We start from the raw sequence: 27,290 nt of genomic DNA, 5'->3' as shown, positions 1-27,290 counted from the left end.
AATGGGTAAGCTTTAAATTAGAAGGCACATAACCTCCAGACGAACATTATACTCTGCCTTTCAGTACTGATGAGCCAAAAAAGTGCCTTGGAGGCTGCAATTAGCCCACAGATCTAAGCTGGAAATACATGCTGTGTTCATCACCTTAAGTCCAAAGTGCCTTCTCCTCACTGATGTTTCTACAACTTCTGAGCAGAACAGGGACTTTGACAGAGCCCTCCCTGTGATAATTTTTCTGGAAAGCAAAACCCCCTTACAATTAAAATTTGGCATTGATATGACAGAAATTCACCAGTCATTTAACAGTTTATTAACCAAACTCACTCTCTAACCAAATTTAGGAACAATGTACAATTAATCTCTGATTTATTCAGATTTATGAGTCTACTATAAAGTTATACTTGTGTTGTACCTGTGAGGTGGTGATTAATTCTTTGTGTTGTCTCAAGAGTGATTGTTTAAGTTTGTTTCAATTGTTGCCTAGTTATTTTCCTCATTTCTTAATTCTTTTTGGAAAGTAGAGAAAGTATTGCTTCTTTATCCCCAGTAAATATTTATCTAGTGTGACAGCAATATGCTGCCTCGGCCATCCTATCCTAGCAGCATTGATCAGTTTCTGAAAGGCTTCTGTTGTCTGGCAAACACAGGCCATATTTTCTCTGACAACCTTTTTGTTATTGGTATGGACAGTGTGTAGCTCTGGATTTTGTTCTCTGTGTGTCTGTCAAATAATCCAGAGCGCTTGTCTGATTTGCTGAAACTACAGAGGTTTCAACTGAAGTTCATACATTTGTAGCAACAGTCTCTGTATCCTCTGGAGAAAAAGGGAGGTCTGGTGACCTTTTTTAACCAAAAAAGGGTCTCTTTGAAGCAGGTTGTCTATGTTACCGTATGGACTACAGTTAAAGTCCCTTCTCTGCTTGAGTATTGACTTCCAAGTTTTTGTTAGCGCCCATGACAGTGGTCTCTAGTTTTAACCCTGTGCTGGTTGGAGCTTTCACTGATACTACCTTAAAGTTACACAGCAATTTAGTTTTGTATTTCCTGTCATACTGTTTTTGAAATGGTGTGGGAGATCTCTTTATTTAACTCTTAAAATTTCTTGTTGCCTTTTCAAGAACTTTTCCTCATGTTCTTAAATGGGTTCTCACAGTAGCATAGTAGTTGCTGATCTAAAAAACTACATTTGGCACAAATTTGGTTGCATAATCTATTGTTCCAAGGAATCTCAGTATCTTCCTTGTAGGCTAGGTATGATGATAATGCTGACAAGCTCATTGTGGTTTACTTGTGCTGCTTTGTGCATTAGCTGCTGTCTGTGCAGCTATTCCTGTACAGTACTTCCACTGAGTGTCTTTTATGCTTTTTTGTTTAGCTTTAGCTTGGCATTTTATGATTGTTCCAAAGTTGATCAAAACCTCATCAGCCTCTCTATTCCTGTTTTTTCCTAGATGAAGTGTTGCGTATGTAAAACTTGATATCTTACCTGTGCCGTTGTAAGATAAATGTTTAACTGTTCCAAATAGCATCTACCAGAATTTTGCCTCTTCATCTAACATAGACATTTTTGACATTAATTGTCTCTCGAAATATCTCCCCTTATAGGCAATAAAAAATATTTCAATTTTACGTTGGTTCTTGTTTATGCAGAGGTGCCTTTTTTAACTTCRTTGCTCAGAATTGTTAGATCCTCTGATTTCTGAAACAATGAGACTTTTACAGTGTGTTTAAGAGAAGAAGGTTTGGGATGAGTCATTGCAAACCCACTGCCATCCCAAAGTGGTTAATTAATGTTGTGTATAGTCTCAGTTACGAGCCAGTAATGAGATGCATATGTGTATTTTATTTAGATTTTATATAATGTAGTACRGATTGATACAGAATTCAAGCTTTTGTAGAAGTCAGATAACAGTGAAAAATGCAAATGAATTACCAAACAGAGGRGGATATTTTTTTATCCTCGCATTGAAGTCATTGAAATAAGAAACTGTTTATCAGCCACTTTAATATGGAAGATAATTTCTAGTCTAACAAACAGATATTTGCATATCTAAGGAGGTAAACAGGCACTATTAAGAAGAATGGCCAGACTGTCCCTGGGATAAAGAGGAAACAGAATGAGTCAGGATGAAAGATTAAGTCTGTTTAGATCCCAGGAACACTTCAAAAGTGAGATTGGTTAAAATCTGTGGTACTTTAAGCAAGGGACATCCAGGAATGGGAAGATCTAAGAGTGAGTGTAGGAGCACACCTGAAAGTGCTCTGTGAAGAAGTTCTCTCCTTTGGATGAATTCTGTGGCAAGAACTTCTGAATAGTTTTTCAATGATAGAGATAACCTGAAACAAAAGGTATGCACAAGGACCAAAACCCTGATTGCCCCCTTGTGAGAGCCAGCTGAACAGGGATGTGATATCAGTGTAAATATGTTAAGCATAGCTTTTTTCCTCCCTTTTATTTGGTGGGAACTTTGAGAAGCATTTGTTACAGTGTTGTCTGTTTTGAAAGTTACTTGTAAATCCTTCTATCTAATTTTGACCCAAACTTGGCTTAAATATGATTTAAGCAAACTATAAGGCTTATTTTATGCAAAAGCATGTCAATTCTATATTGTAGGGCATTTGTATATCATAACAGTATCCAGCAACAGCTAATCTGAATTGGTGTTGTTGTCAACAGCATATGCACACTCCATCAATGAAGCAAGAAGGTTTAATCCATCACCATTCCAGTATTTCTTCTCACACACTGGATGGTCCCTGTATGTACAGCCCGATGTGTACTTTGAGCTCTGCATGATTTTCTGTTTCAGGTTTCTTTTCTGCTGGATTATTGGATTATCAGTTTTACTTGCTGTGTCAGAGAAATGTCTAATCTCTGTAAACATTATTCTGGACTGGATGACTCCTGTTGCTTTCTAGACTTTATTTTTCCTTAATTCTGAATCTTCCAGTAGTCTACTTGGAAATATTTTCCCAGGTTCTTTCACAATGTGCTCTACTCTCAGCTCTTACTAGCTCCTTGCCAAACTCCAGTAATGTGGTTTAGTTTGTATCAGTTACCACCTTCTCTATAGTGTCTCACTTCTTTTGTACCTTCAGAGGAAAAACGTTTCTTTCTAGAGTTTCATTTTTATGTGAACTGCAGTATTCTTCCGTTTCTATAATACATTTTCGTATTTGGGTTTTACTCTCTGAGTTAATTGAAACTATTCAACACATCAAGTGTATCTGAAACCACAACTGTCAGAAATAAGGCTACTCTCTAATTACTATCTTTCTCTTCACTAATACCTATTGCTTTCAGATGCAGAATGAAGTACTATCTAAATCTCTTCCTGTAGTTTTCTGTGCTTCCAGAGTATTTCAACTCTAGTGGAGCTTTCAGCTAGTCTACTTTTCTGTTAAGCTTATTTCTTTTCTTTTTGCCCCCCCTTTTTTTTGTTTTCCTGCTGATAGCTATATGGAGTTCAGTAATAACTGAGCCCAAGATGCTTAGGAAAAAAAAATACTCTTTATACAATGACATAATACTATTTGCCTCTGCATAACAGAACGTGAGCTTCTGTGGAGCCCTTTGCTCAACCTTCCTGTGTCTGGGGAGCTAAACTTCTTAAAGGTTCAGGTCCTGATACCGCAAAGACTATGGGAAATCCAGAATACTATGCAKAGAAGGTTGATTCTTCTGTCGGATTCATGAACTCCTGCTTTTCATTGTGTTTTTTCACCTGCAACAGATAACTGTTCACAGTACACTGCTGGCAGCCTGTATCCATGCTGATCTGGAACGAGTGAAGGAGCAAATTCACTTAGTTAAATCCCTCTAGGATATCTAAATATCCCAAGAACTTCAACTTTGACTTTTACCTTTTGGTCCAACTGGTCCATCTGGGTATTCCTGGGAGCCTCTTGTAAGGGTGAATGTGGATTCTGTAACAAGGCTTAATTTAAGTGGCTACATCCTTAGGCGCAAGTGAGTATGCGCCTGAATGAGAATGTAATGGTTGAGCCATCTGTTTCTTTAGAATTGGATATAAAATTTTTCTGTGCTGTATCATGTGATATGTTACAGAAAGTTATTGATTCTTTTTGTATGAAATGAACTGGTGAAAAGGTGCATGCTGGCTTTTGTTGGCTTTTTGCTGGCAAAGTATTAATAATTTATTTAATTTAAATTAACAAAATAAGCACAAAGAGAGCAAATATTTTTACTAAGATACTAGGAATTTATCCTGATGTAATATTATCGAAAGAATTTGCATAAGAATATAAGAGAAACTTTACTTTAGGAGTTAGAATAAACAGCAAGACCTAAAAATGGCATCTCAAGAAATGCCTTGATATTAAATGATTTTTTGTTTCAAGATAGTCCATTCATATTTCTTCATCTTACACTGGAAGAGAGAGGAGAAGTGATGCTGAAAGCTTAGATAGAGTCTCCACAGAAACATTGTCTTCAGATGTAGTGCATGTGTATATCTAGCTATATTGTAATTTTATCTTCAAGTGGGATATTCTGATGTGTATCTTTGGGACATTGGTATTAGTAATGAGCAGGCTCATGTTCCCAAAATTCCTGTTTGTACTTTCTATTCTTAAATGTGCCCATCGCCTGTGAATACAATCTTCCTTCAAAGGAAACAAAGGAGGTAAATCCAAGTATATAGTGTTTTATTAACAAAAACATTGATGTCTTTATTACTGTAATGCAAAGCAGTTTTGTATTATATATGGCAGATGAATAGATTTGTTTTACCACATTATTACAATAAATAAAATGGATTTGGGGAGTTTTCTGCTTACCTGCAGTGTGGTTTTGCAATGAAAAAGAGGAATATGGCAGTGGCACTTGCTCATTTTCTTTACATCAATATTCATACTGGAAGTGTTCAGTAATCAGTGGCATGTTGTTTTCAGCTATGTCCTCATGCTCTATTAACTATCGTGTTAGGAAAATGGCTGCTGGCAATTCTCCATCACGTCAGTGCTTTTAGTATTTACGTTAGAAACAGTACTTATGAAGGCTACAGAAATCTTTCTCATTTTTCCTGCTCTCCAAATATGTCAGTATTGAGAAAAGGAGTGTGTTTACTCTGTTGATATGTGGTGTACATTCTGTAAGAGAAGCGCATAGTGTGCTGGCACTGTACCTTGGCATAGCAGAAACTTAATTTCGTTTCAGCCTGTGCCTCGGTTTGTTCCATGTATSTTTTTGATGTAGTGTGCTAAGAATATTTTAGAACATAACATTAGACTCAGGAGTGGGAAAAAAGTTTTATGCAAGACTGGTATTATGTTTTTACTTAGWAGAAACTTCATGAGAGATCTTTTCCTTTGCTTGTTACTACGCAGTGATTCATAATGATCCGTGCAGGTGTTATTTAAAGGAAAGGCATTGTTCATGCCATGGTCAATACAACCAAAGTGATACATAATTCWACCTCTGTGGGGCATTGCGTTCATTTTTTAGTTCAACATTGAATCATTTGATACACTTTGAAATAACAAAGCAATGATCTATAGGTTGGGGTTATGAAGATTGAAAGCAATTTAATAATATACATGTCTAAGTCATCAGCTTGTTTCGTTTTATTAAACAATAAACTAGCCAACAACAAAAGGCTCAGTTGCTTGAAAAAATAGCAAAGTTTTTCCTTTTATATTAGTGCTTATTCTTCCCTCTTTCCCCCCTTCCTAATAGCTTTCTCTCCCACATTTTTTCCCTCTTGGAACCTTTAATATTTGCATTGCATTAAGCCTCTGCTGTTCATATCAAACACTCTGGAAATCCAGCCACTCTTTATGTCAGTTAGTGTTAAGTAATACTTTTCACTGCAATAAGAAGCAATAAAAAAAAAAAAAACAGCAGTAAACTGCTGTGTGTCAGTGATTTCTCCTCAGGGTCTGCAACAAGCCATTTGATTTGACTGAAATAATGGCAAACAGTTTTAGACCTTTGCATTAACTCTGCAGAATAACGTCCATGTAGGTTGGTAAGTGTCAAGCTTATAGCAAGATATTTGCAGTGTATTCCCACAGATAAAAACWGATGGGTACCAGCATAAGCATTTGAGTAAACGGCAATGTTAGTCAAGAGTTTCTTGGTGGTGTGACTGTCCTCCTGGTTTTTTGTGACTGTTGGTGTATTTAAATAATTCCCCTATAACAAGAGAAGATATGAGAATACTGTAAAGGTAGTGTAAATAATAATAAACATAATAATTAAAAAGATAGACAATTAGGGTACCTAGTTCCTAATTGCCAAGAGTGAGATATCTGTATGTGACAGAGTTTTCGGAAGATGTATGTTTAGTGTTTTCTGAAGATCAGGCTTTTCAAAGTGTCTGAAGGTACCCGTTCCAGTCTGCTAGTGGTGTTTTGTTTTAATACTGAATGCAGTTGGAAAGCATCCATTGACTTCAGTTAGCTTTCACCTAGGCCTGCGATGTTCGGAAGAACTTTCAAAGAAAGGGATGAAACTATATACAGGGAAAACATGATTTTCCTGCACAATCTCCTCTGTCATACACCAAATAAGCAGAACAGAAAAWAAAGTTTTTCAGGAACCAGTTTAGATTTTTCCTGTAATAACTAATGCTATCAGTAGTTCTTTATCAGCAGCCAGTTTATATATTTCTTATAATAACTACTGTTTGGCATAATGGTTTTTAATGGAGCTGTCACTTTTTCTTGTTGTCTTGTTCCTTAAAGTTTGCATGAATCTTTAAATGGTGTTCTATTACAGAAAAGCATCTTCTACTAATTATCAATAAAAGAAAATGCTTTGATTAAGGAATTCGAGTGGCAGAAATGTAAACCCCTTTGATAAATAGTTCCTGTTTTTGTATAACAACATTCATTTAGGGTATTACACAAGACTTTTAGAGAGCCTGAGCTATAGCAATCAAGTTATTGATTGCATTGTGCAACATTGAGAAGGGGCAAAACCATTCTTTGGGTTTTCATCTGTCAAGATAAAAATAAACTGTTGTTAGACATCTTTTCTCTTAGTTATTCAAAATCACTATCAAAAAAGTGAAAATACCTAGTATCAAGAAGCCTGTCTGTGCCTAAAGTCTTGAAGAAAGACTCTCTGCAGAAATGAATGAGAATAATGCCATGAAAGGCATGTAGATAAGTTGAAGGTATTTTTGTGATGCCATTTTTGTAATAAAATATGGATTATAAGGGAAAAACATGCAGAATAAAGACACGTGATTAATACTAAAAATGACTGTGTGATTTAGAGCATTCGCAGAATGAATGAACTGTTCACAGAGTGAACGATTTATCTCTGCATACCTCCTGATTTTATTAAGGAAAATATTTGTGTAAAGGTGGTTGACAGAAAATTCTTGTTTCTCACTGTATATTCTCTTTCACAAGTTGCAGTGTTTCAGTGTTCCCAGATTTATTTGGGAGACTTGGTGTATCAGAGAAAATTTGCAGAAATTATTCACACGTTTAGTTGTTCGTTCTTTATTTTTCCAGCAGGTGCTTTATACTTTCCTCCTTTGGAATATTAGGAATTAAATACTGTCATATATTCTGCAGGATCTATCCCTTGGCCACATTTTAACCAGCAACTAAAGCAAACAAAATTGCAGTATATATACTAGTAAATGTGTGCGGGTGTTTGTCTATGTTTTATACATGCGCTCATATTCAAATTTCTGTTATATTAGTATCCTCATCAGACTGTAAACTGGATTGAAATCGAGATGGTGAAACATGGCAGAGTGATAGTGGTTGAAAAGATTCTTTCACTGCTTGTGAAGTGGGAAAGGAGGGGGGAAGGAACTCCAAATTCAAGGTACTAAATTTAGGGTTCCTAGTAATGTAGATTTGGAAATTTAGTATTTTCTAAGAATATCTAGAAAATATTATACTTGAATGGAGAAGGTGAAAAAAGTATTATTTGTTCTGATTATACAGATATGAAGTTCATASATAAAGTTAAAAATCCGGTTGAATGCAGATTCTCTCTACGACCAATTTAGGTGTTAAATTGATGATTTTTATTTTGCACTATGATAATAATTGCTATAATGTGAGACAATTATATTTTGATGTGAGCTCACATAATTATGTCGCCTTAATTAAATGTTTGGAAATAAAAGAGGCTGCTGCGTACAATTTCTGTAGCTTGAAATGTTTTCATGAGATTCACATAAATGGATTTCAGAAATGTCCGAATGCTATCCCTATATTTGAATAATTRCACTTTCAGCATTTTCTGGTTTAGTATGATAGTGTGAAGTTCCAACATCTTTTTGCCTTTACAGCTTTTCTGGTGATTTTATTTTAGCTGTATAGCTTTTACTTCTCAGTCATGAATTTAGTCTGTGTGAAGGCCAAGAGGTGGAAGCCCGCTATTATTCCAGTGGTATAYAGGACTCTCTGCACTGCTGTATCAGGAAATCTCAAGTAACAGTTTTATGATGTATGAGGATATAATTCTCCGTGAGTAATAACAAGCACTTCTGTTTCCCCAGCAATATCCACATAAGCAAACATTCACAAATGTTTTACAAAGAATTTAATTAAATAGTGTGCACGCAGAGTAACTGGATGCGGCATGCACACCAGCTATTATATATTCAGCCGTTCACATTTTTGCAGTTAGTGCAGAATGCTTCTGAGCAGTACAATGTGTGAATGATATTTCTATGAAACTTGCATCATTGCCCCTGCTTTTGTACCTTGCTTCTTAAAAAATACATTGTGGTCTTAATGGATGTCAGCTCCAGGAACACAGGATACCTTCCTCAGTTCTCTAATGGTCTGATAAGCAGAGGGAAGTACAAATTACTCTATTGAGACCTGAATCAGAAACATTGTGCCCCTGAAATCAAACATTTACAACTCCACAGATAAAGATACAGATTCATGTGCCTTTTATCACAAGAACTAGACATGTTTAGAATTTTGTGTAAAGGTTTTAGACTTTTGGGGAGCAAAAGCAATACCTACACAGCCAAGATCAACCACTAAAGAATGTCATTTCTGAGGTTTAGACATAGACAATGACGAGAAAGAGAGTTCTGATTCTGAAATAATGAATACCTGCAGAGTTTAATCCACCAGTCCCTAAAGATTAAGGAGGTCTCTTCTTTGACACCAGTGTGCAATGCATCTGACCCTCAGTTAGGAAGAGTTAAGAGTGTGCTTGTAGCGTGCTTCTTAACTCATTCAGCATTTTATTGGTGTGCTCATGGCACCTATGGGGATTAACATTCTGGAAACCAACAGTTATCTATTGCTTTCTGTTTTGTCAGTTCAAAAAAGCATTTAAGCATTAACCTATGCATGAGAGCAGTTTCAAGGCTTGCAGAGCATTGGGGCTGTGTTGGATCACAGTGATGAAGAATATTTCTCTGCTGTTATCTACTGGCAATGCAGTCAGCTTTCCATCAGACCAGGTTTTATTGGTATGTGAGGTGTATAGAGTATCCCTCTAAACCAGCAGACCAATACGAATGAAGTAAATACTGAAAGGCAGCCTTTAATTAGCCTATAAAGGTGTTCAGATGGGGAGAACTCCATTCCTGACTGTTATGAGGCTTCACCTTAGTTTGCTGGTTCCACAGTGTTATTCCATTTTATTACTGACCAACACTAACAAAAGCTGTCCATTATGACTGATGAGAAAGACCAAAAGCTACAAATAAACCTTAAAGAGAGGAAGTAAAAGAAAGGATCAGATAAAAGTATGGAACTAGTTTTCTTTTATGTTAGTTTTATTCTGGTGTTGCTCTGCTGATTTAAGGGGAATTGCTGAAAACTTAATCAGTGTAAGTTAAGACTGAATCTATTCTTCTTTTGGAGATATGTTCTGGAGGAAAGTTTAATTGCTGTAGGAAAAGTTACAGCTTTTTTTATAGAGTTGACAATGGGAGAAATCCCAGATTCATGCCATAAACTTYGAAGATTTTATCCAGTAGTCTTTGATGTCTCCCTCCCTCTGCCCCCCCTTTTAATCCTTTTCCCTTCTTTATATAACAGACAGGAATATTTCATTTTGCATGTCAGTAATAGCAAACTGCATTATTCCAAAAGATGACTGTATTTTAAGCCCTGACTAAAGAACAAAAGCGAAGCATGTAATTTTGAATTTACTGGCATGTCTGCTCTTGAATTCCATGGTTTTGATTTTTGCTTTATTTTCTCTAATTAGGTTATTGTTCTAGTGTCTGGCTTTATATAAAGTAATTATTTGCTACTGTTTGTAAAATRTCTCTTTTTGTAATTTGGATATTTTTGGTTAGCTTGTGGAAGTGGCTACTAGGCTCTGGCTGTGCTCCCACTTGATTTTTATGATTTTTTGCATCTTGCAAGAAGCCCTTCTTGGGGCAACCAGCATATATCCAAGTTCTCCATCTCTAATATTTCAGTGGCARCTTCCTGTGAATCCCAAAGTAGGGCTCGTGCTGTCATGTTGTTCTCTAAGCCAATTCTACCGCATGTATCAGCAAGCCAAAACAGACCAGCTTAGGTAGAATTGCTATTTATAAGCAGATAAGAATTTTTCTTCTTCAGGTTAAGAAGTCAAACCAGAGACCGTTTATCCCATGTAGCGAAGCACCACCTAGACATACTACTGTTAATTGCAAAGGAACTAGCTTTGGAACCAGAGGTTATTTAGCCAAGAGTGGCATATGACAGCCAGGCTAATTAATTAAGAAGCCAGGTTAATTAGTTCAACTGGAGCACCATGCTGATGTGACAGTATAGCTTCCAAATTTCTAGTTGATTTCTGCACTAGTTGCACTGGGCTTCTTGTAGACACACAAGTTGTTCTGGGCTTTTTCTAATAGTTTTGTCATGGAGCACAACTGTGTATTGGTTTATTCCCTCTGTCATTTTACTGTGAGTCTAGATTTATGTCCAACTTGCTGGTCAATTATAGTTCCTTCTCGGCCTTCTGCAGGARGATCTCTCTAACACTTGAATGGATGTTGAAAGACTATCTTGTTGAACCTCGTACCACTGATAGCAATTCCCCCCCCACACTCTTTTTTATATGCTAAGAGACCTTCCTGAATTTTTCCTAATATTTTGTCACTTATTGCAAACTGAACTGAAGTAATATCCCTGAAGCTGAATATGGCACCACTGAACAATAAGGTATTTTAAAACAAGCTGCATTCTGTATGAAACTTCTTTAGTTAGAATAATAAGTTTTACAACAGTAAACAGTAGGGTGATAATAATGAAATATGTGTTAACAGAGATGTAAGAACAAAAATGGCTATTTTATTAATGTTTTCTAGATGTTACTGCTAGAGAGCTGAAAATAACAGTTTTGTTTTAAGGACATTTGAAATACTAAACATATTAATGATGGCTTATGACTTTTACTTTCAAGTAGCTCTTTAGCATRGTAGCTCCCACAAGCAGTTAACATATATTTTGTTCTGTTTCTAGATCTGTTAGCTGTGCCTAAACATCCGTACGCTGCTATGGAGAACTGGGGACTGAGTGTTTTTGTGGAACAAAGGATACTGCTAGATCCAAGCATTTCTTCCATATCATACCTCCTGGATGTCACCATGGTCATTGTGCATGAACTATGTCATCAGGTATTAAAGGTGTTCGGATATTTGGTGTCAATCTCAGAAATCAAGCATTCCTTATCAAAGCTGAAAATGAATATTTGCATTTTCACACAGATGGTTGCAACTTTCATTCTAACTGTAGTCAAAATAATGTGGAGATCTGTAAGATCTTCATTGCAATGAAGAAAATAGGAGAAATCAAAATGGGAATAGAGGAAAATTAGCAGTGATGAACAGCTTGCCTGTCTTCTATATGATTTTATTCCCTGTATTTGTGTGTAGAATAAGCACACTGATAACTGTAGAAACTGATTTATTGCAGAACTACAGCAGATGAATGTTGCGTTTCATGTTTGTGTCAAAATTTGCTTTGGCTGAAATTGTTTTAGTAGTCCTGTTCTTCTTCCACCACATACATACACACTTTTTTTTTTTTTTTTTTAATGTGGTATTGACCCTCTGTTCAGTAAGGTTGGATAACTGAGTCTTTATGTGTACAGAAACTTTTGTATCAATAAGAAAACTTTGTTATAAACCCGTATTACAATTTGTTTCACCCATCTTCCATCTTATCTCAAACAGCACATTATGAGTGTTTAGTAATACTGAAGTGAATGTAAATGTTGTTGAAGAAATGTGCTACGGGGGCAGGAAACTTTTTTTGCACTAGAAAACAGGCATAATCATAGCCTTCAGGTTAAAATGAATGAAATCCTACTGTGTAATTAGCATGGCTTACATCTGTGACTTTACACAGGATCCTTTAAAAAGCAATGCAGATTCTTAACACTTCCTGCAAATAAAAAGTACCATATAAAGGGGAGCCTTTGTAATGTTGTACTGGTAGCTGAATCTGCAAATAATAGTGTTTAGTTCAGATTCATGTTTCACATTAAATCTGTAGATGAATATTAACTCCTCAACTAAAGCAGAAAATTTTATTGAAAGTTATTGCTGGTTTGTTCTCAGTATGATCATCTTATTTTGTAATATGCTCTTTATTGTACAGTACAATAGAGTAGCACACTATTCAACTGGAAAAATCACAATGCCATAGGAATCAGGTATGGAAAACACATATTTAGGTCATCAAATCCCTGCTCCTATTGGTGTTAGATTCTTCCATTTAGTGCATTTTTCTCATGCTGAGTTCAGTGTTCCTAATTACAGGGTTTCCACTGCTTCCCTTAGAACCTTCCCTATAGTTGATTAAATCTCATGGTCAGTGACTTTTTCCCTTGTGTTCAGCTTAAGTCTTCCTTTTTCTGAAGTCATTCCATTACTTCCAGTTATTCTTTGAACAGTTTTAATAATTTCTTCTCCTTCCAAAGCAATTTATACTTCTGATGTGGGCAATTATCACATCAATAGCTTGCCAAGTTTATTTGCTTGAGTCTTATTGAAACAAGCCTTTTAACATTTGCACTTAGAATGATAGAGATTAACCAAAATCACTTCTAGTGAAGCCAAAAGTAGAATTCACGTGTCTTATATTTAGTTTTAATCTTTATTTATCAATTTTGTAAAATTTCAAGTAAGTGGAAAGGGCACTCCCCTAAAATATATTTGTTTTCTTTTTCAAAAAATTGTATCTTTCCAATTCCTTGTCTTCTTTCATTATAGAGTTCTCTCTCCAATTTTAATCTCATAACTTTGAGACTTACAGAACAAATCTGACTACAGTAGTAGACAGTCCTGTCACTTAGGCTAATGTAGCAAACACTTTGCTAATGGTATACCCAACATAAGAAAAATAGGAAGAAGTTAAGAATTGGGGTGGTTACCTTTAAGAGGTAACTGTTTAGTGTCCGAATTCACAAGCTCCCTGTGCATTAATGCTTGAGTGCTTGTGGTGGTGGTCTACAGTGTTCAGGTGTAGACAGAAAATGAGCGWCAGCATTGCAGCAGTAGAAGGACATTCTCTGTTTGTCAAAATATAGGTGCAAAGCATATAAGAAATAATTTTATGCCTGAGTTTTCCACAGACAACTTTATTATTTTAGATATGTGTTAGGAATGGCGTATTTCATTTACCTGAGTAGGTTTAGTTTTGTCCTTTTGCATGTTGTCAGTGCTTGCTATTTCAGCTAGAGCATTCTTTTAGAACATTTTATGTATTTAATAAAAAATTTAATAAGTGGAAGAATAAGGAATGTTTCAGTATAAAATCTTCTCCTCCAACACTAATGTAAAAGCTCCAAAGCACAAATGAGATATTAGTCTGTGCACACATAAGTAGCATCTTAAGTTGATAGCTCCAGATAATTATCATAATTTATTAAAGCAATTCTGTTAAAGTAGTAATCCATCTCATTTGCATATCACAGATCAGCCCTACCCACAACATTTGAATAAAAAGTCATTTGAACTTAAGCACCATGATTTTTTGTGATAGATGATCCACCTGAGTGCAAAACTTGATATGATAGAATGAATTAAATGGGCAGGAAGGAAAACTAAAACTTCCTAAACCTCTATCTTTTTAAAACCTGTAAAGAAAGTATATAGGAAAGAGTGTCCTTTCAGTGTGTCTAAAATGAAAATAAGTGCTTTCTCGCTGTCAGGATGATCATAGTATCTGTGGGAAACGAGCAGTTTATGCAATCAATACATATTCCTCTTTTCCTTGAAAATGAAAAGAAATAGTGATCTTCACTCAATCCAAATAGTGTCCATATTCAGATACACAAACAAACAAAGTGTTGTACTTAATGTTGTCTTTTCAGACATAGGAAGGTAGTAGCACCTTTCTGCTTGAAAATTTGGCTTCACTAATTGCAACCTCCGTGACTTCTTTCTCTCTGACGTTTGTTCAATTCAAGAATAGTTAGGCAATTCCCTTCATATTCATATTGGTATCATATGCTGTTTTAATACCTGTAGAAATGTTTCTTCCTTTAGTTGAACAATTAAATGAGTACTTTTTATTGTTACTAAATAAACATGGAAAATTCCCAAGAGTAGTATTACTGCTTAGRAAATGCTCCTTTGAGACTTCATAAATTCTGAAAGCATTAAAATAAACATTTCCACTTTTCTGCTAAGGAGTCACAGCTGTATTCTTGCTCAAGTCAAATGTATTTTTATCTAACTTTAACATAATTCACTGTTTCATTTTAACAGATAATTTTGTTAATACTTCTGAGTTGCAAGAGGGTGTGTGATGAACTTTATCCTTTATTTTTTAAACATCTCTCTGAATAGTCATAGTATACCAGATGTTACAGGTTTTATATTTGTTCAGCAGTCTTCTTATAATTTAAGAAAAAATCTTTGTGGTATTSTGTTTAATCTTTTTGTCATTACAARTCRTATAATCAACTCATTCTAGTATATATACACCTCTTATAACATACTACTCTAACTTTTCAAGTTCTCAAAAGTGCATAATGTATATWAATGCATTTTTAGTGTTTATTTGTTTTTTCAGGTAAATGCTCTTTAGAACAGGATCTGTCTGGTATTGATCCYGTAGAGAGTTGAATTTACTGATAGCATTCAAGTAGATTATGATTTCTGAGTATCCATTAAGTTCAGTTTCACTTAACATAAAATTACAGTGACTATAACTTTTGTTAACCCCATCTTTTCTCCAAAAATTCTTAAATTTATAGTCACCTGATAATATTTTACTTCATATTTTTCACTCAAATTCTATTTACTGCGCATTGTGTGGCAACCTGATAATCAGAGTTTTTCTAGTGTATTTTTTGGACCTTCTGTGTTTACTTGACTCAGGATCTTTAGTCATAGCATTAATCCTTCCTTGGCACTCTTCTCACTCCAGAAGGATACRCGCAGAAGCAAGACCTTTCATTCAGGTCCTGGACAAAGCTTTCAAATGCACAGACAGTCATGAAAGCAAGCTTGCAACTTGCTTCCTGGCCAGCTCTACTTTCATTCAAATACACTCCCACTCTGTTTACAGCAGCAGCAGCAGCTTTTGTGCTCTGACATGAGTCTCTCCCTCTGGAATACTTGCTTGCTGCTCCTTTTCTGTTTATTTTTATAGCTTATGACTCCGTGAAAGCTCAAAATTTTCTCAGTCGATGATAAATTAATCTCTTTCATAGTCATTTTAAGAAAAAAAAACTGGCAGAGAATTTTACTGAAAAAGAGTTTTGGTATTTGTTCAGGAAAAAAAAAGGTGCTATATAGACTGTGAAATATGTTTTCAAAATATTTTCTGTTTCTTTTATTCTTGCCTTTCCTGTTAAAATAATCCAGACTGCCCAGGGCTATTCTAATAATTCAAAGCGGGTCCATGAGCAGTGGAGTTGATGATGCTTGATTTCCAGTGAATTTTTGTCCTTCATCCCCTTTCCAGTGACAATCCCATCTTTCTCTAAAATCCCTATGACACCCACAGGTCTCGTACCGTGGCAGGTTTGCAGCTACATGGCTGGACCTGTTGACTGCTRCTGAGCAGCATATATAATGGCTGAGTTACTGCCTTGCCGTCAGCTTTAGATCCTTCTCTTTTAAGCTACTAATCTTCGTGTAGTTTTGTAATAGCTTAATTATCTTGGAGATATCTGTCCTTTCTAAATTTGGTTGAAGTCATTCAGGAAGCTGAACAGGTACAAGGGGGAATGGGACTGACGGTCAGCTAGGATGGGATTCTTTTGCATAAACATGGCTAGTGTCATTTTAGATACCCTATGCTTCCAGTTGCTATTCTGAAGGCTGCAGATTCCCTGTATGTCCTGTGTTAAATTTTCCAGGCCCGTGTGGATATCTCAGATGCCCTGGAACAATCTATGTGGCACCAACTATCTTCTTCTAGGCAGCTGAATCCTGCCTGTRGAGAGATGGCGTGACGGCATAAAACTGCTTTCCTGAGGAAAACAGGCAATGAGTGAACTGTCAGAAATATTGTAAATCATATGGGGCACACTTTGTAGAGGAAGAAAAGCTAAAATTGAGGTCTGAGATATGGAGGCTGTGTTTCCAGTTTTGCCAGGATTCCCATTATACGCAGTGARGTTTCCAAATGGTGACTTCGATTGCCCAAATTAGAAGCCTGTGTCTCTCTATTGCCTCTGTTAGTCCTTTCAGTCTAGGTGAGCTTCTACCCTAGATGACACTATGAATGCTCTTCTCAATGCTTCTCCTCCCCGGCTTGTTCTTTGCTATTTTCCGTAAGTAACTCATGCAGATCCTGTAAAGCAGGAGCATATGATAGTTTATGAATTTYAAATAGATGGTATAAAATATCGTTATTACTAAAACTTTTGAATAATATTTTCCRTATAAATGAGATGTATGTGTACATGGTTTCTTAAATGCTGTTTATCTGAACCTTCTTTGCAGTGGTTTGGTGACCTTGTGACTCCAGTTTGGTGGGAGGATGTGTGGTTGAAAGAAGGTTTTGCTCACTATTTTGAATTTGTTGGGACTGACTACCTCTACCCAGGATGGAACATGGTAAGCTTTTGTTATTTTGTTTAATTGGGAAACTCCTCAGAAAGCGTGCTTTCCCATTACGCTACTGCTTCTATTATAGACAGGAACTACTGAAAAATATCAAATGATGCATGCATGTATCAGATGTCCAATAAAGCAAAATCACTAGGTGTGAAATAATTTGACAGCATTCCAAAAGTGTAATCTGCGATTTATTACAAAAGAAATAAGGTCATGCCTATCATAACCTGGTGTTAAAATAACTGCTGCCTCTCTGCTCAAAAACATTTTGGATTAAAGCAGTTATGATATAACATGGACCRTTTTTGCAAATGGTTGGAATATTGAATTTAATTTATAAACACAACCCAAATAAGAAAGGAGTATTTGATTAAAACATACTGTGAAATTGAACATATTTTTACTTACAATATTTTGTTCTCCTTCCCTTAAGTGTACTCATTTTATCTTACTGCTCCTATTTTGCCATCTAGCAGTACAAACTTAGTTAATATGGGTTAAATGTACTGAGAATCTAGRTTGCAGGGTCATTGCTTAGGGCATACAATTGGGCATGCTTTATGAGCCTTGTATGCAAATTCTTTTGGAGGACACTCTTTTGGAGGACACTCGTTTGGAGTTTTTCTGCGGTCATGATCTACTCCCTGTGTCATTTCCAAWCATGTCTCAGATTACTTTTAGGTATCAAAAGCTGTAGTCTATGAATATGATGCTCACTGGAAAAATGGATAAGGAAGTAATGTATGAGACCTTGTTGAAGCTAGCTATATAGCTTTTATAGTCCTTCACAGAAATTTTCTGTTCACTGTCCTTTTGTGTTTATGCAGGTTTAATTACATGAGAAAATATTTATTGTAACTACAGACTGTCTGATAAAGATTTGTTGTRGCTTGGATGTTTTGTGCTCTTGCACACTGACTTCTGAAATAGTTTTGTCAGTTCTTGGGGATTTATTTAGTATTCTTATGCCATTAATTTTTATGTACTGTTAAATGACTTAAAATTAGAAATTTTTAGAYAGGTGTATACAGGTACACTTGCTTTAAGGTGTGCTTATTTTGAAGTTGATTTCTCTGTATAATTTACTTTTTTCTTTCAACTATTCATTTATAATTGCATTGTTAAAAAGGAAGATAAATCTTTATCTGAACTGACATCTGCCTAGTATAGGTAGGCTTGTTGGGTTCACCTAGCTTTAGCTGTAATAAAACTCAAATCTTTTCATCTTTATGAAAAACACATCCTGAATTACAATGTAATCATTCTAATTATAAATGCAATGAAATCTGGCAGCCCTTTATGATTTTAGCAGAGTGAAATGTCATAGATGACAACGTTCATACACTGAATTTTATCTTCAAATCATCATAGTCAGTTGTTCTCCACATAATCAGTTTAACAAATCCAGAATAACTTTGCTGTAGAAGTCATTTGCAATATAGAATGTTAGATTGGATTTCTTTAGATTTCTGGGAAATGAACATAATGTTCACTGTTAAGCAAATGACATGCCCATCACCTGAAGTCCTGCCATCGTAACAGAATACAGGCAAAACAAAGGAGTTGAACAAAATTTGGCAGTTAAACATAGAAATAAGATACAATTAACAACAGTAATATTGCTGTGTCTGAAAAAATATTAATATRTCAAATTTTTAAAATTATAAAGGAGGTAGACATAAACTTTTCATGAGGGGTTGGACATCACTGGCCTTTGATATCAAAATAAATATACTGACATACTTCAATAGCTAGAAAACTGGTGGCAAGACGGAACAGTTGACAAGTTAAGCATTTGACCATGATGCTATATTTTACAGATTACAGTAAGAATCAAGACTAATGTTTAAATCTCATTATACAGATTGTAAGAAGAGGAGGCAAAAGCTACAGTTATTGGAATTTGGCTGGCTGGATATTTTTGTTAATGGTATAAAGTGCATTTGCAGTTTAGATCAAACTGACATTTGTAAACTTAAACAAATAAAAAGCGAGCATTTATAAAAAAGAAAAGCTGTTCCAAACGGCTTATTTTTTTCAGATGTGAAGGATACAGTACAGGCTTCATGAATCAGTTGCAAGAACAAGAACTACAAGTCTTATTTTATATAATGATGATTAAACAGAGTGACATTCCAGTCTTTTGGATGGTGCTTTGTCAGCAGCAGTTCATACCTGTGAAATAAAAATAAATGATGCTTTGGTATATGATCACATGTCTCTTTGCATCAAGAAAACCAAGACTAATATGCCAARATCCTAGTTCTTTATAAAGAATGAGGGAAGTTAGACAGTTAACTTCTTTCTCTTTTAGTTTTAAAACATTATCTTTGTAATTTTCCTCAAGAAGGCCATGGATTAAAATTCAAATTCAGGTTCTTTTTAGCTTGTTAAAGGTTATTTTTTTCACATTTTATTTTGGAAAAGTGTAGAAGCGGAAGACTGATAGTCAGTTTTATCTTTCTACAACTTCTTAACTTGTTGGATGCATATAGGCAACATGAACATAAGCTTTCACCATTAAAGATATGCAGCCATCTAAARTGTTGCTTCTTCATGGCTAAAGATACTACTCTCTTATCAGAGCTCAGCATTTCAGTGTCTGTCGTATTTGGGATTCACAGACTTCGTGTTGCTAAACCTGAGACGCTTGAGGAGAACTGTCCATTAGGCATGTAACACCATAGCAATGCAGACCAACAGCACTGAGCTCTGCGCAGACATACCCACTTTCGTTAAGAAGAGCTCTGTTCCCTCGTTACATCCGGGGGCTGTGGTAGATACAGCCACGTGATTTCCTTCTTGCTAAAGCACGGAATCATCCAGAAGTCCCAGGTCTTTATGTTCCCATTTCTGTTGTTTTTTCAGTGTGACATTTTCAAGTTTTGTTCTCAACTCAGACTATGCTTTTTGTAGTACGTCTTTTTTCAGGGAATTGGTCTTCCCAGATCTAGGACCAAGCATCTTCCTTTTGCTTCTTTGTGGAGATTGCCTGGTCAGCAAGGCTTCTCCAAGTCGCACTTGGTAAACTTGTAAATATGGGTTTTATTTGAAACCTATTTGCCAGCTTTGCCTTCTTTTCTAGGTTATTTAACTTGCTTAAGCATTTCATTCTCTTCTGAGAGACTTGATTTTGTCCGTTCTTCTTCAATCTTTTCATAAGCTCTTCTTTTATTACAGGAAACATGGATAGACAGTGTGATTGAACTGCCATGGAGCACAGGCTGTAATGTTTTATTGAGGTTCCATCAGGTCTAGAATTTCTTATCTTGTGCACAAGACATTCACATAGTTCTCAGGCTTGCATAGCCTTTATGACAAAGGAAATCCAGTCTTTTAATAAAGTCTTCCCTCCTTATGTCCTTACGTTGTAGTTTTTAGTGAACAGTGTGAGGAACAGAATGAATAGAGTGAATCCACCATTCCTTTCATTTTCTCTAGCCTTCACTAACCCTCAGATTTAAGTGGTCATTAAAATTGTTATTCTGAAATGTCACAAATTCCTATTCTTAAATCTCATTCCTCAAGGTCTTGGAAGTTTTAGTAACTATTTCTGTGTTGTCAAGACTGTTTTGAGAGGAAAGCTGGACTGCAAACTGTTCCCACCAGAGATCAGAGAATATTGCTTCATCGTGTGTACTCAGAGGAGTCATATAGAATCATAGATTTGGGAAGGTTGGAAGGGACCTCTGGAGATCATCTAGTCCAACCCTCAAATGAGTGACCCATAAAGGGATCGAACCCGTGACTTTGGCATTATTAGCACCACGCTCTAACCAACTGAGCTAAACCATTTGCATGTGAATGTCCTGGCTGTTGCCTATTTTATGATGAGAAAGAGATGAGGTTTCTATATTAGAATACCACATAACATACCACATAGATACTCGGTTTTCTGTCTATGCCATCAAAAGCAACAGCATCTGGATGTGAGTTCTTTAGCTGTAACATTTTATGACTGGCATAACAAGATAATCTCACCTATTTGGAAGGTGACTGCTTTTTTTAGGATCAGAAAAAAGAAACATATGACGACGGAAAATGGTATGCTGGTTACTTTCTTCTCATAGTCCTGTATTTTCTCATCCGATTCATCATTCTCCTTTCAGAGGCAGGTTTGCCAATATATATTCCATTTTCCTTTCCGCTTGTTTGTCTCATTATCTCAAAGCACTTGGTATTTGGCTCTGTAAAGGAAGGAATTCAACTGAGACTTACGGATCCATGAATTTATTGACTGATCTTTTGCCTTTTTTTTTGTTTGTTTGTTTTTTCTGGTTGGAGGAGTCATCATGTTTGTCCTTGAATGTCTCTGTTATTGGGATAGGTGTTGAGGACTGACAGCAGGAATTACTGGCATGTAATTTTCCCTTTCATCCATCAAAGGAATGTCAAATTCTTTAGCAGTCAGTACTCTAYTTGATGCTGAGAAAGCATTTCACAAAGCCCAGCTGCCTTCTCCCCCTTCTTTATTTTATAGAAGTTGGCTTTGGTGACAACTTTATTGGATAAGTCAAGGTGTAGTATGTCAGTGATAGCTTTGAATCTTCTGTCTTCTCTATTGATTGAAGTTCTGGGACGAGGTCTCCCACTTTCTTCTGTGCTTACTACTTTTATAGGGAGGGATGATATTGTTAATATTAAATAATTGTAATTAAAGTATTTGGAATAAAACTTCTGTGTCTTCATGGAAGGGCATCTTTTACCTTTTTTGAAGTAAACTGTGCTTCCTTCACACTACCAGGATCAACAGGCTAGATGATCTTTACATTATTATAGCTGAAAATAATAATGAGGTTGCAGATCAACATTTCTGTTTTAAAAATGTACTGCAAAAAATTACTTGTGCATAAAAAACTTAATAGAGAATMGTTAAGCTAAACTTTGTTACGTTATGTATTTTGACCATTATGCATCAGGCTATCAAAATCCTTGATAAATGATCTTAATTGCCTATCTTTCTCATTGGCAGGATAAATAATAAAAGTGAATACTGCCATTAGACATACGCATCTCTTTAACGTGTTTTGACTCAGATTGTCTCCTAAATCATTTATCTCTGTCTATAAAGAATTTTTAGGCTTTGTCTGACTCTCAGAAAAAATAGGAAATCATTCTTTTTTTTTTTTTTTTTTTTTTTTTTTTTTAGTAGAAGTTTTGAAGTAGAATTAAGACATGGGGCTTTTTGATTTATTTCATTATTATTTTGGCATTTCAGACCTGAGCTGTAGCCTGCTTGATCCTCTAACCCAGCATAAATATCATGCTGGCTCAGCACTGAGAGAGATTCAGCCTCTCCTTTTTTATAACTACTTTCATCTTTCCTTTTTTGGTTAAAAACTCCCAATGCCTGTAAGAAGTAAGCCTTTAATTAATACTACATGGAGTGTTTTTTCTCCCCAGTAACTGTTCACCAAAGTCAATCCTTGTATGATTTTCTGTTTTAACTCAGCTAAGGGGGAAGCTTTCTAAGTAAAATTAACTACAATCTTATGTATAATTGACTTTGGTAGGAAAAAAAGAGACATATAAAGAAGGGTAAGCTGCAAGATCTTCTGGTTGCTAATTAGTAGTCCCTTTTCACTAGATCGTCTCACAACTAAGAAAATAAATTYCCATCTCCAAATTGTCCTTCTTAATATAGTTTCTTTCCTTCTGCTTTGGCAAGAAGAGTTAATGTGTAGGTTTCCTAACTTCAAATAGGTAAACTCTGGACATTTAGAAGTCAAACAAAAATGGTTATCAACATTTAAGTGAAAGATTTATTTAAAAGATTGAGTACAGGTTTGGAGAATGTCATTGTCTCTTCTTTCTTTCTGTCATTATCTGCTCATCTTGAGAAAGCAGTTAAAATGCCATTATTATGAGAGCTTTTGGATCATGTGAGTTCAAATCTCCTGAGTTCAGATGATGAACTTGAGGTGAAGTTTTAGTTTCATAAAAAAACTAATGAACTTGCTGAATTTCACATAATTTTGAATTAGTAAATACAGTGTCTTCAGTAAAGWTGAGAAAGAAGCTTTTTGGCAACTTTTGCCTTTCCCCATGGGAAGAAGATTGAGGCAAGAACTTCTTGTYATTGTAGGGGCTGCCCTACTGAAGCAAGAATATCTATGTTATTAGGAATTATATTTGAGATGGGAAGTTCAGTGGAAAAGGAAGTAGTCATTTATTTGAGGRCATCCTTGTTGAACAATGCTTCTTTTCAGATTTTCAGGTGTCCTACCATGCTGCCATTCTTTATTTTAAAATTGTATGCAATTACTTGGATCACCTACTGATCAGTAATTTTGGCTGTGCCTGCAAAGTATTTTTGGTTTTTTCAAAACTTATGCTTACTGAATGTCATCATTTTCAGGATATAGAAGGTCTAGGTGTAGAAAATCCATCCAGCAAATGACAGAGCACCTGAAAAATATTCTGGCAGCTGTTGCAGGAGATTCCCATAGTAAACTAAACACATCTCAAAGCTATTTTTAATATTTACCATTTATTGAAGGGGGGTAGATTTCCTCTGCAGATTCTCCCTATCATGCTTACATTGAAGGATGAACTTTACACTGTGTTGCCAAATGTTTTAAGTTGCTCAGGGAACAAATGTATGAGGAGATGGTATATTTATGTTCATCTGCTTACTTATAGTGAGTCTATTCTATGTGGATAGAATAGTGTCTATGTGAAGACAGCTGCATACAAGCATCTTGAAGATGCTGTTTTCAAGGAACTAAAAAGAAGGAACCACCCTTCTTTTTAAGCATTACTAGTGAATATGACTTTTTAATTTTTTTGAAAGTGCTCTGCTTTATGCTACATCCTTCCATTCTGCAAGCCCACACTTGGCAAAATGGGTCTACTGTGCAATCAAAGCTATATGTGAAAAACAGAGTGGTATGCGGAAACACTAATTGCAGTAGCTGGCAAGATTGCACAAAAATTCTCAAACAAGTACCCGTTTTCTTGGCAACTTGAGTAGTACAAGCACATCATCTAGGGGCTCATGAATGTCTGGTTTGGCACTCAGTTGAAAAGAGAATACGTTTCAAATTCTCTTTCCTTATATTAAAATCTTTAAGTCCCTATCTTCCTTAATTGTGAGCTCTTGGAACTTCTGTGTCACTTTATTACAACAAAAATTATCATCCAGTGTGAACATTTCTCAAACACAGGGACAGAAACACCACAGGAACTTTGATCAAAAATACAGAGAAGAAGGTTATGAAAATAGACAGAGATGCTTGACAGTTTGTAAACACAGAATGTATTGCAATTTTCCTTCAACAAACTATGCACATAATTGAGGCACAGAGACAGAGAAATAAATTTTAAAAGAGTTCTGAGTTGTTCAACCTGCAAAAAAAAAAAAAAAAAAAAAAAAAAAAAAACACCTGTGAAGAGAGAGGGAGAGAAGTGTTGCTTTTATTTGTAAGTACTCAGGAAATACCCTGCACTGTGACAATGCAGTGTTTGTAAATACATAGACAGAAAGAACTTGCTTTTGTCCCTCTGCAGATCTTTTCTGTCCTTGAGTTATTTTTTTTAGCCTTGAGTTCCTCATAGTTGTTTCCTCATATTCCTCTAGTTCCTTAGGTTTCCTCATATTCCTTTGTAGCTAGTTAAGCTTCACTCTGAAATCTGTTGTATTAGAACCGCAACATTCTGGCATCGTATATGCTAGCGTCCTTTGATTGCTTTCAGAATTTGCTCCTATTTCTTTCTCTTGAGGGTATATACTTTCCCTATCAACCCAAGTGTAATTTTTTGCAAACACTTGTTTAGTCAGGCATGAGAGATCACGCATCTCTTTTGTACTCCTAATGACTAGTAAAGCTCTGTATTTTGGAGAAGATATTTCCAGCAAGTTAGTCAGGAAAATAATTTACAGATTTGGATAGCCGTCCTAAACTGAATGGCTCTCCCAGAACAAAGGCAGTGCCTTTAATGCTGAGGCCTTTGATCYCTTATGAGTAATAATTATCAGTTTAGGCTTTCATTGTGCTTGCCATTCCTTTTGTTCCACTGTTGGATGTATTCCATTTTTTTTTTTCATTTTAATTCTTTTCCCTGCTATTTCCTATTAATTTTTAGAAATTATTTTTATGCGAATAATTTAAGCATTACATAGTTATCATGCTCTTACATGAGCACCTGTGCTCTTACATTATATCTCTATATGATGTTATCAAATCACTAGCAGCATTCCCCTTCCATTAGATCATCCTTTTCCTGTTATGCACAATAATTTTTTATACTGCTTTTGAAGGCACAGTCCTTTCTGCCAAAAAAATATTATTTCACATTTGCTTTCTGTCCATTTAGAGGTAAAATGCTTGAATAGTGGTAATCCTGCTGAAGAGTAATATACAAAGAGTCACCACATTCTTTCCATAAACTTTCCTCCCYAGAAAACAAACCAGAACCAGACAGCTTTTCTATGGTTAGCCGGTTTCTTATTCCAGATAGCTTTCCTATGATTAGCCAGTTTCTTACTCTTGATTCCTGTTGCTATGGAAAAATATTTATGCTGTAGATCTGTATTTAGTGATCTCCRGGTATGTCCCTTATGTGGAAGAATTGCTATAGGTGAAAAGTTTTATACCGTATTATCCACAGTATTTGTTACATCTAGATATGCTGCTTTTACCCAAAGTAGTGAAATTTGAATTTTCATAATGTTGAAAGGTTGGCTAAGGAGGGGAGAGCACAGAGAAAAGGTAAAGCCTTCAGGACAACCTTGTACCAAACAGAGAAGATCTTATTGACAAGAAGTAAAAGAATTAATTCCTACGAAGAGACAGTTACTTGAAGTCAGTGACCACAGGTGTTAGTGCAAGAATATCAGTATGTAAATCTTTGAGGGGCGTATTCATCTCCATAATGGCGCTTCAATCACTCCTCTGGAAGCACGCTGAAGCAAGAATAAGAAGGAAAACAACTAGAAATATTATCAAGCTTTTTCTTTCTCAACACAAAAGGGCCTGATCTTCCTGATTTTCACCATGTACAGTTCAAGGCAAGCTCTCAGGATGCCAAATAGGTAGTAGGAAAATAAAGAACAGAGAAGCACCCAGTCATTCCTGTTTGCCTTTAAAGAAAGGCACAAATTTGAGTGGAACTAGCTCTGTCTTTATTTCAGGATAAGCTTCTGCTGTTGTCATACCCTTGCTCAGAGCCCTGGCCCTATGCAGTGTCTTGCACTTGCATGTAGCTACTGACACTTTCCAGGCAAAGATGCAAAGACTCGCCTGAAGCCATGTTGTCCTTCAAAATTGAGGAACATGGGTGAAACTCCTGAGATCTGGCAGTGTGTGTCAATCTATCCCTGTACAGGCAGATCAAAGTGCGTCTTTTGTTTTTGTGTTGCAGCTGAACTCCCTTGGAGGAGAGTAATCTTGAACAACATTTTGTAATTGTTTCATGTCTAGCTGCAAACTTGTCACCTACCATGCTCACAGCTCACTGACCTCATTAAATGCATTCCAAGATTGATTTTTCCCCATAGTTCTGTGCTAGGTGTTTCCTTAGTCCAGTAGGTACCATGTTACAACAAATCAATTCTACCCAATGCATAGGGTGTAATAACTAGAGAATAGAAAGCCCCTTTTCCATCAGTATAAGCAATTTGATCATATATGTTGGGCTTTTCACCTTAATGTGCTGATATGACTTTAATAGCTGAGGTAGTGTTTCTTCAACATAATAATTAAGGTAGTTTTAGTTTCTRCCTTTTTCTGCATTTCAGTTTTCCGTTGCCTCTTTGAGCTGCAATTCCCCTGTCAACAAGCAAACTCCTCTTCTCTCTCCCTGTGAATTCTACATATGTTTAAGTCTGCTTTTGCAATCCGYTCTCGAAGGCTCTGTATTGAAAGGAAAACGTAGTATGCTTTGGCAATCTTTAGTTCGATAAATTTAGCTTTAGGGGTCAGAAACCTTCTTAATTCTCACTAAAATGCGGGTGGACATATTTGGAGGCACCCTAGCTGTTCTAGTTGTATCCCAGTGTTATGCCGTGCCATAAATTTTAAGGAAGACTTTTCAGCTATGGTAACTTGAAAGAGCTCTCGTGAATCTAAAGTGTATRTTTTCTCTCTTCCAAGACATAACCTAAGAAGCAAACAGAAAACCAAAATGCATCCTGTCCTTTTTATGTCTTTTGTATTTATCTTCTTTCAGCTTCACTTTATCTCCTACATGCTCATTTCCTTGATTTGAGGTTCTAAGTTTTCCTGTGTAATTATCACATGCCGCTTTTAATGAATTAATTTCAAATAGTAACAATCGACTTCAGTTATTTGGTAATTGTGATACCCA

At 35.8% G+C, this 27,290-nt stretch overlaps 1 protein-coding gene across 2 annotated transcripts in view; it reads left to right on the top strand.

Moving 5' to 3' along the window:
• TRHDE (thyrotropin releasing hormone degrading enzyme) overlaps nt 1–27,290 on the top strand; it is a 217,436-nt gene that overhangs the window by 71,794 nt on the left and 118,352 nt on the right. For both annotated transcript variants that reach the window (XM_085320493.1, XM_085320492.1), the window contains exons 3-4: nt 11,425–11,579; nt 16,869–16,982. In XM_085320493.1, the coding sequence (XP_085176619.1) occupies nt 11,425–11,579; nt 16,869–16,982 (269 nt within the window). The remainder of the gene's footprint in view (nt 1–11,424; nt 11,580–16,868; nt 16,983–27,290) is intronic.

The sequence above is a fragment of the Rhea americana genome, unplaced genomic scaffold (genome assembly GCF_003343005.1).
Source record: "Rhea americana isolate MKP2758 unplaced genomic scaffold, rheAme1 scaffold_64, whole genome shotgun sequence".
Classification (NCBI taxonomy): domain Eukaryota; kingdom Metazoa; phylum Chordata; class Aves; order Rheiformes; family Rheidae; genus Rhea; species Rhea americana.
This window is presented reverse-complemented; position numbering and strand designations above follow the sequence as displayed.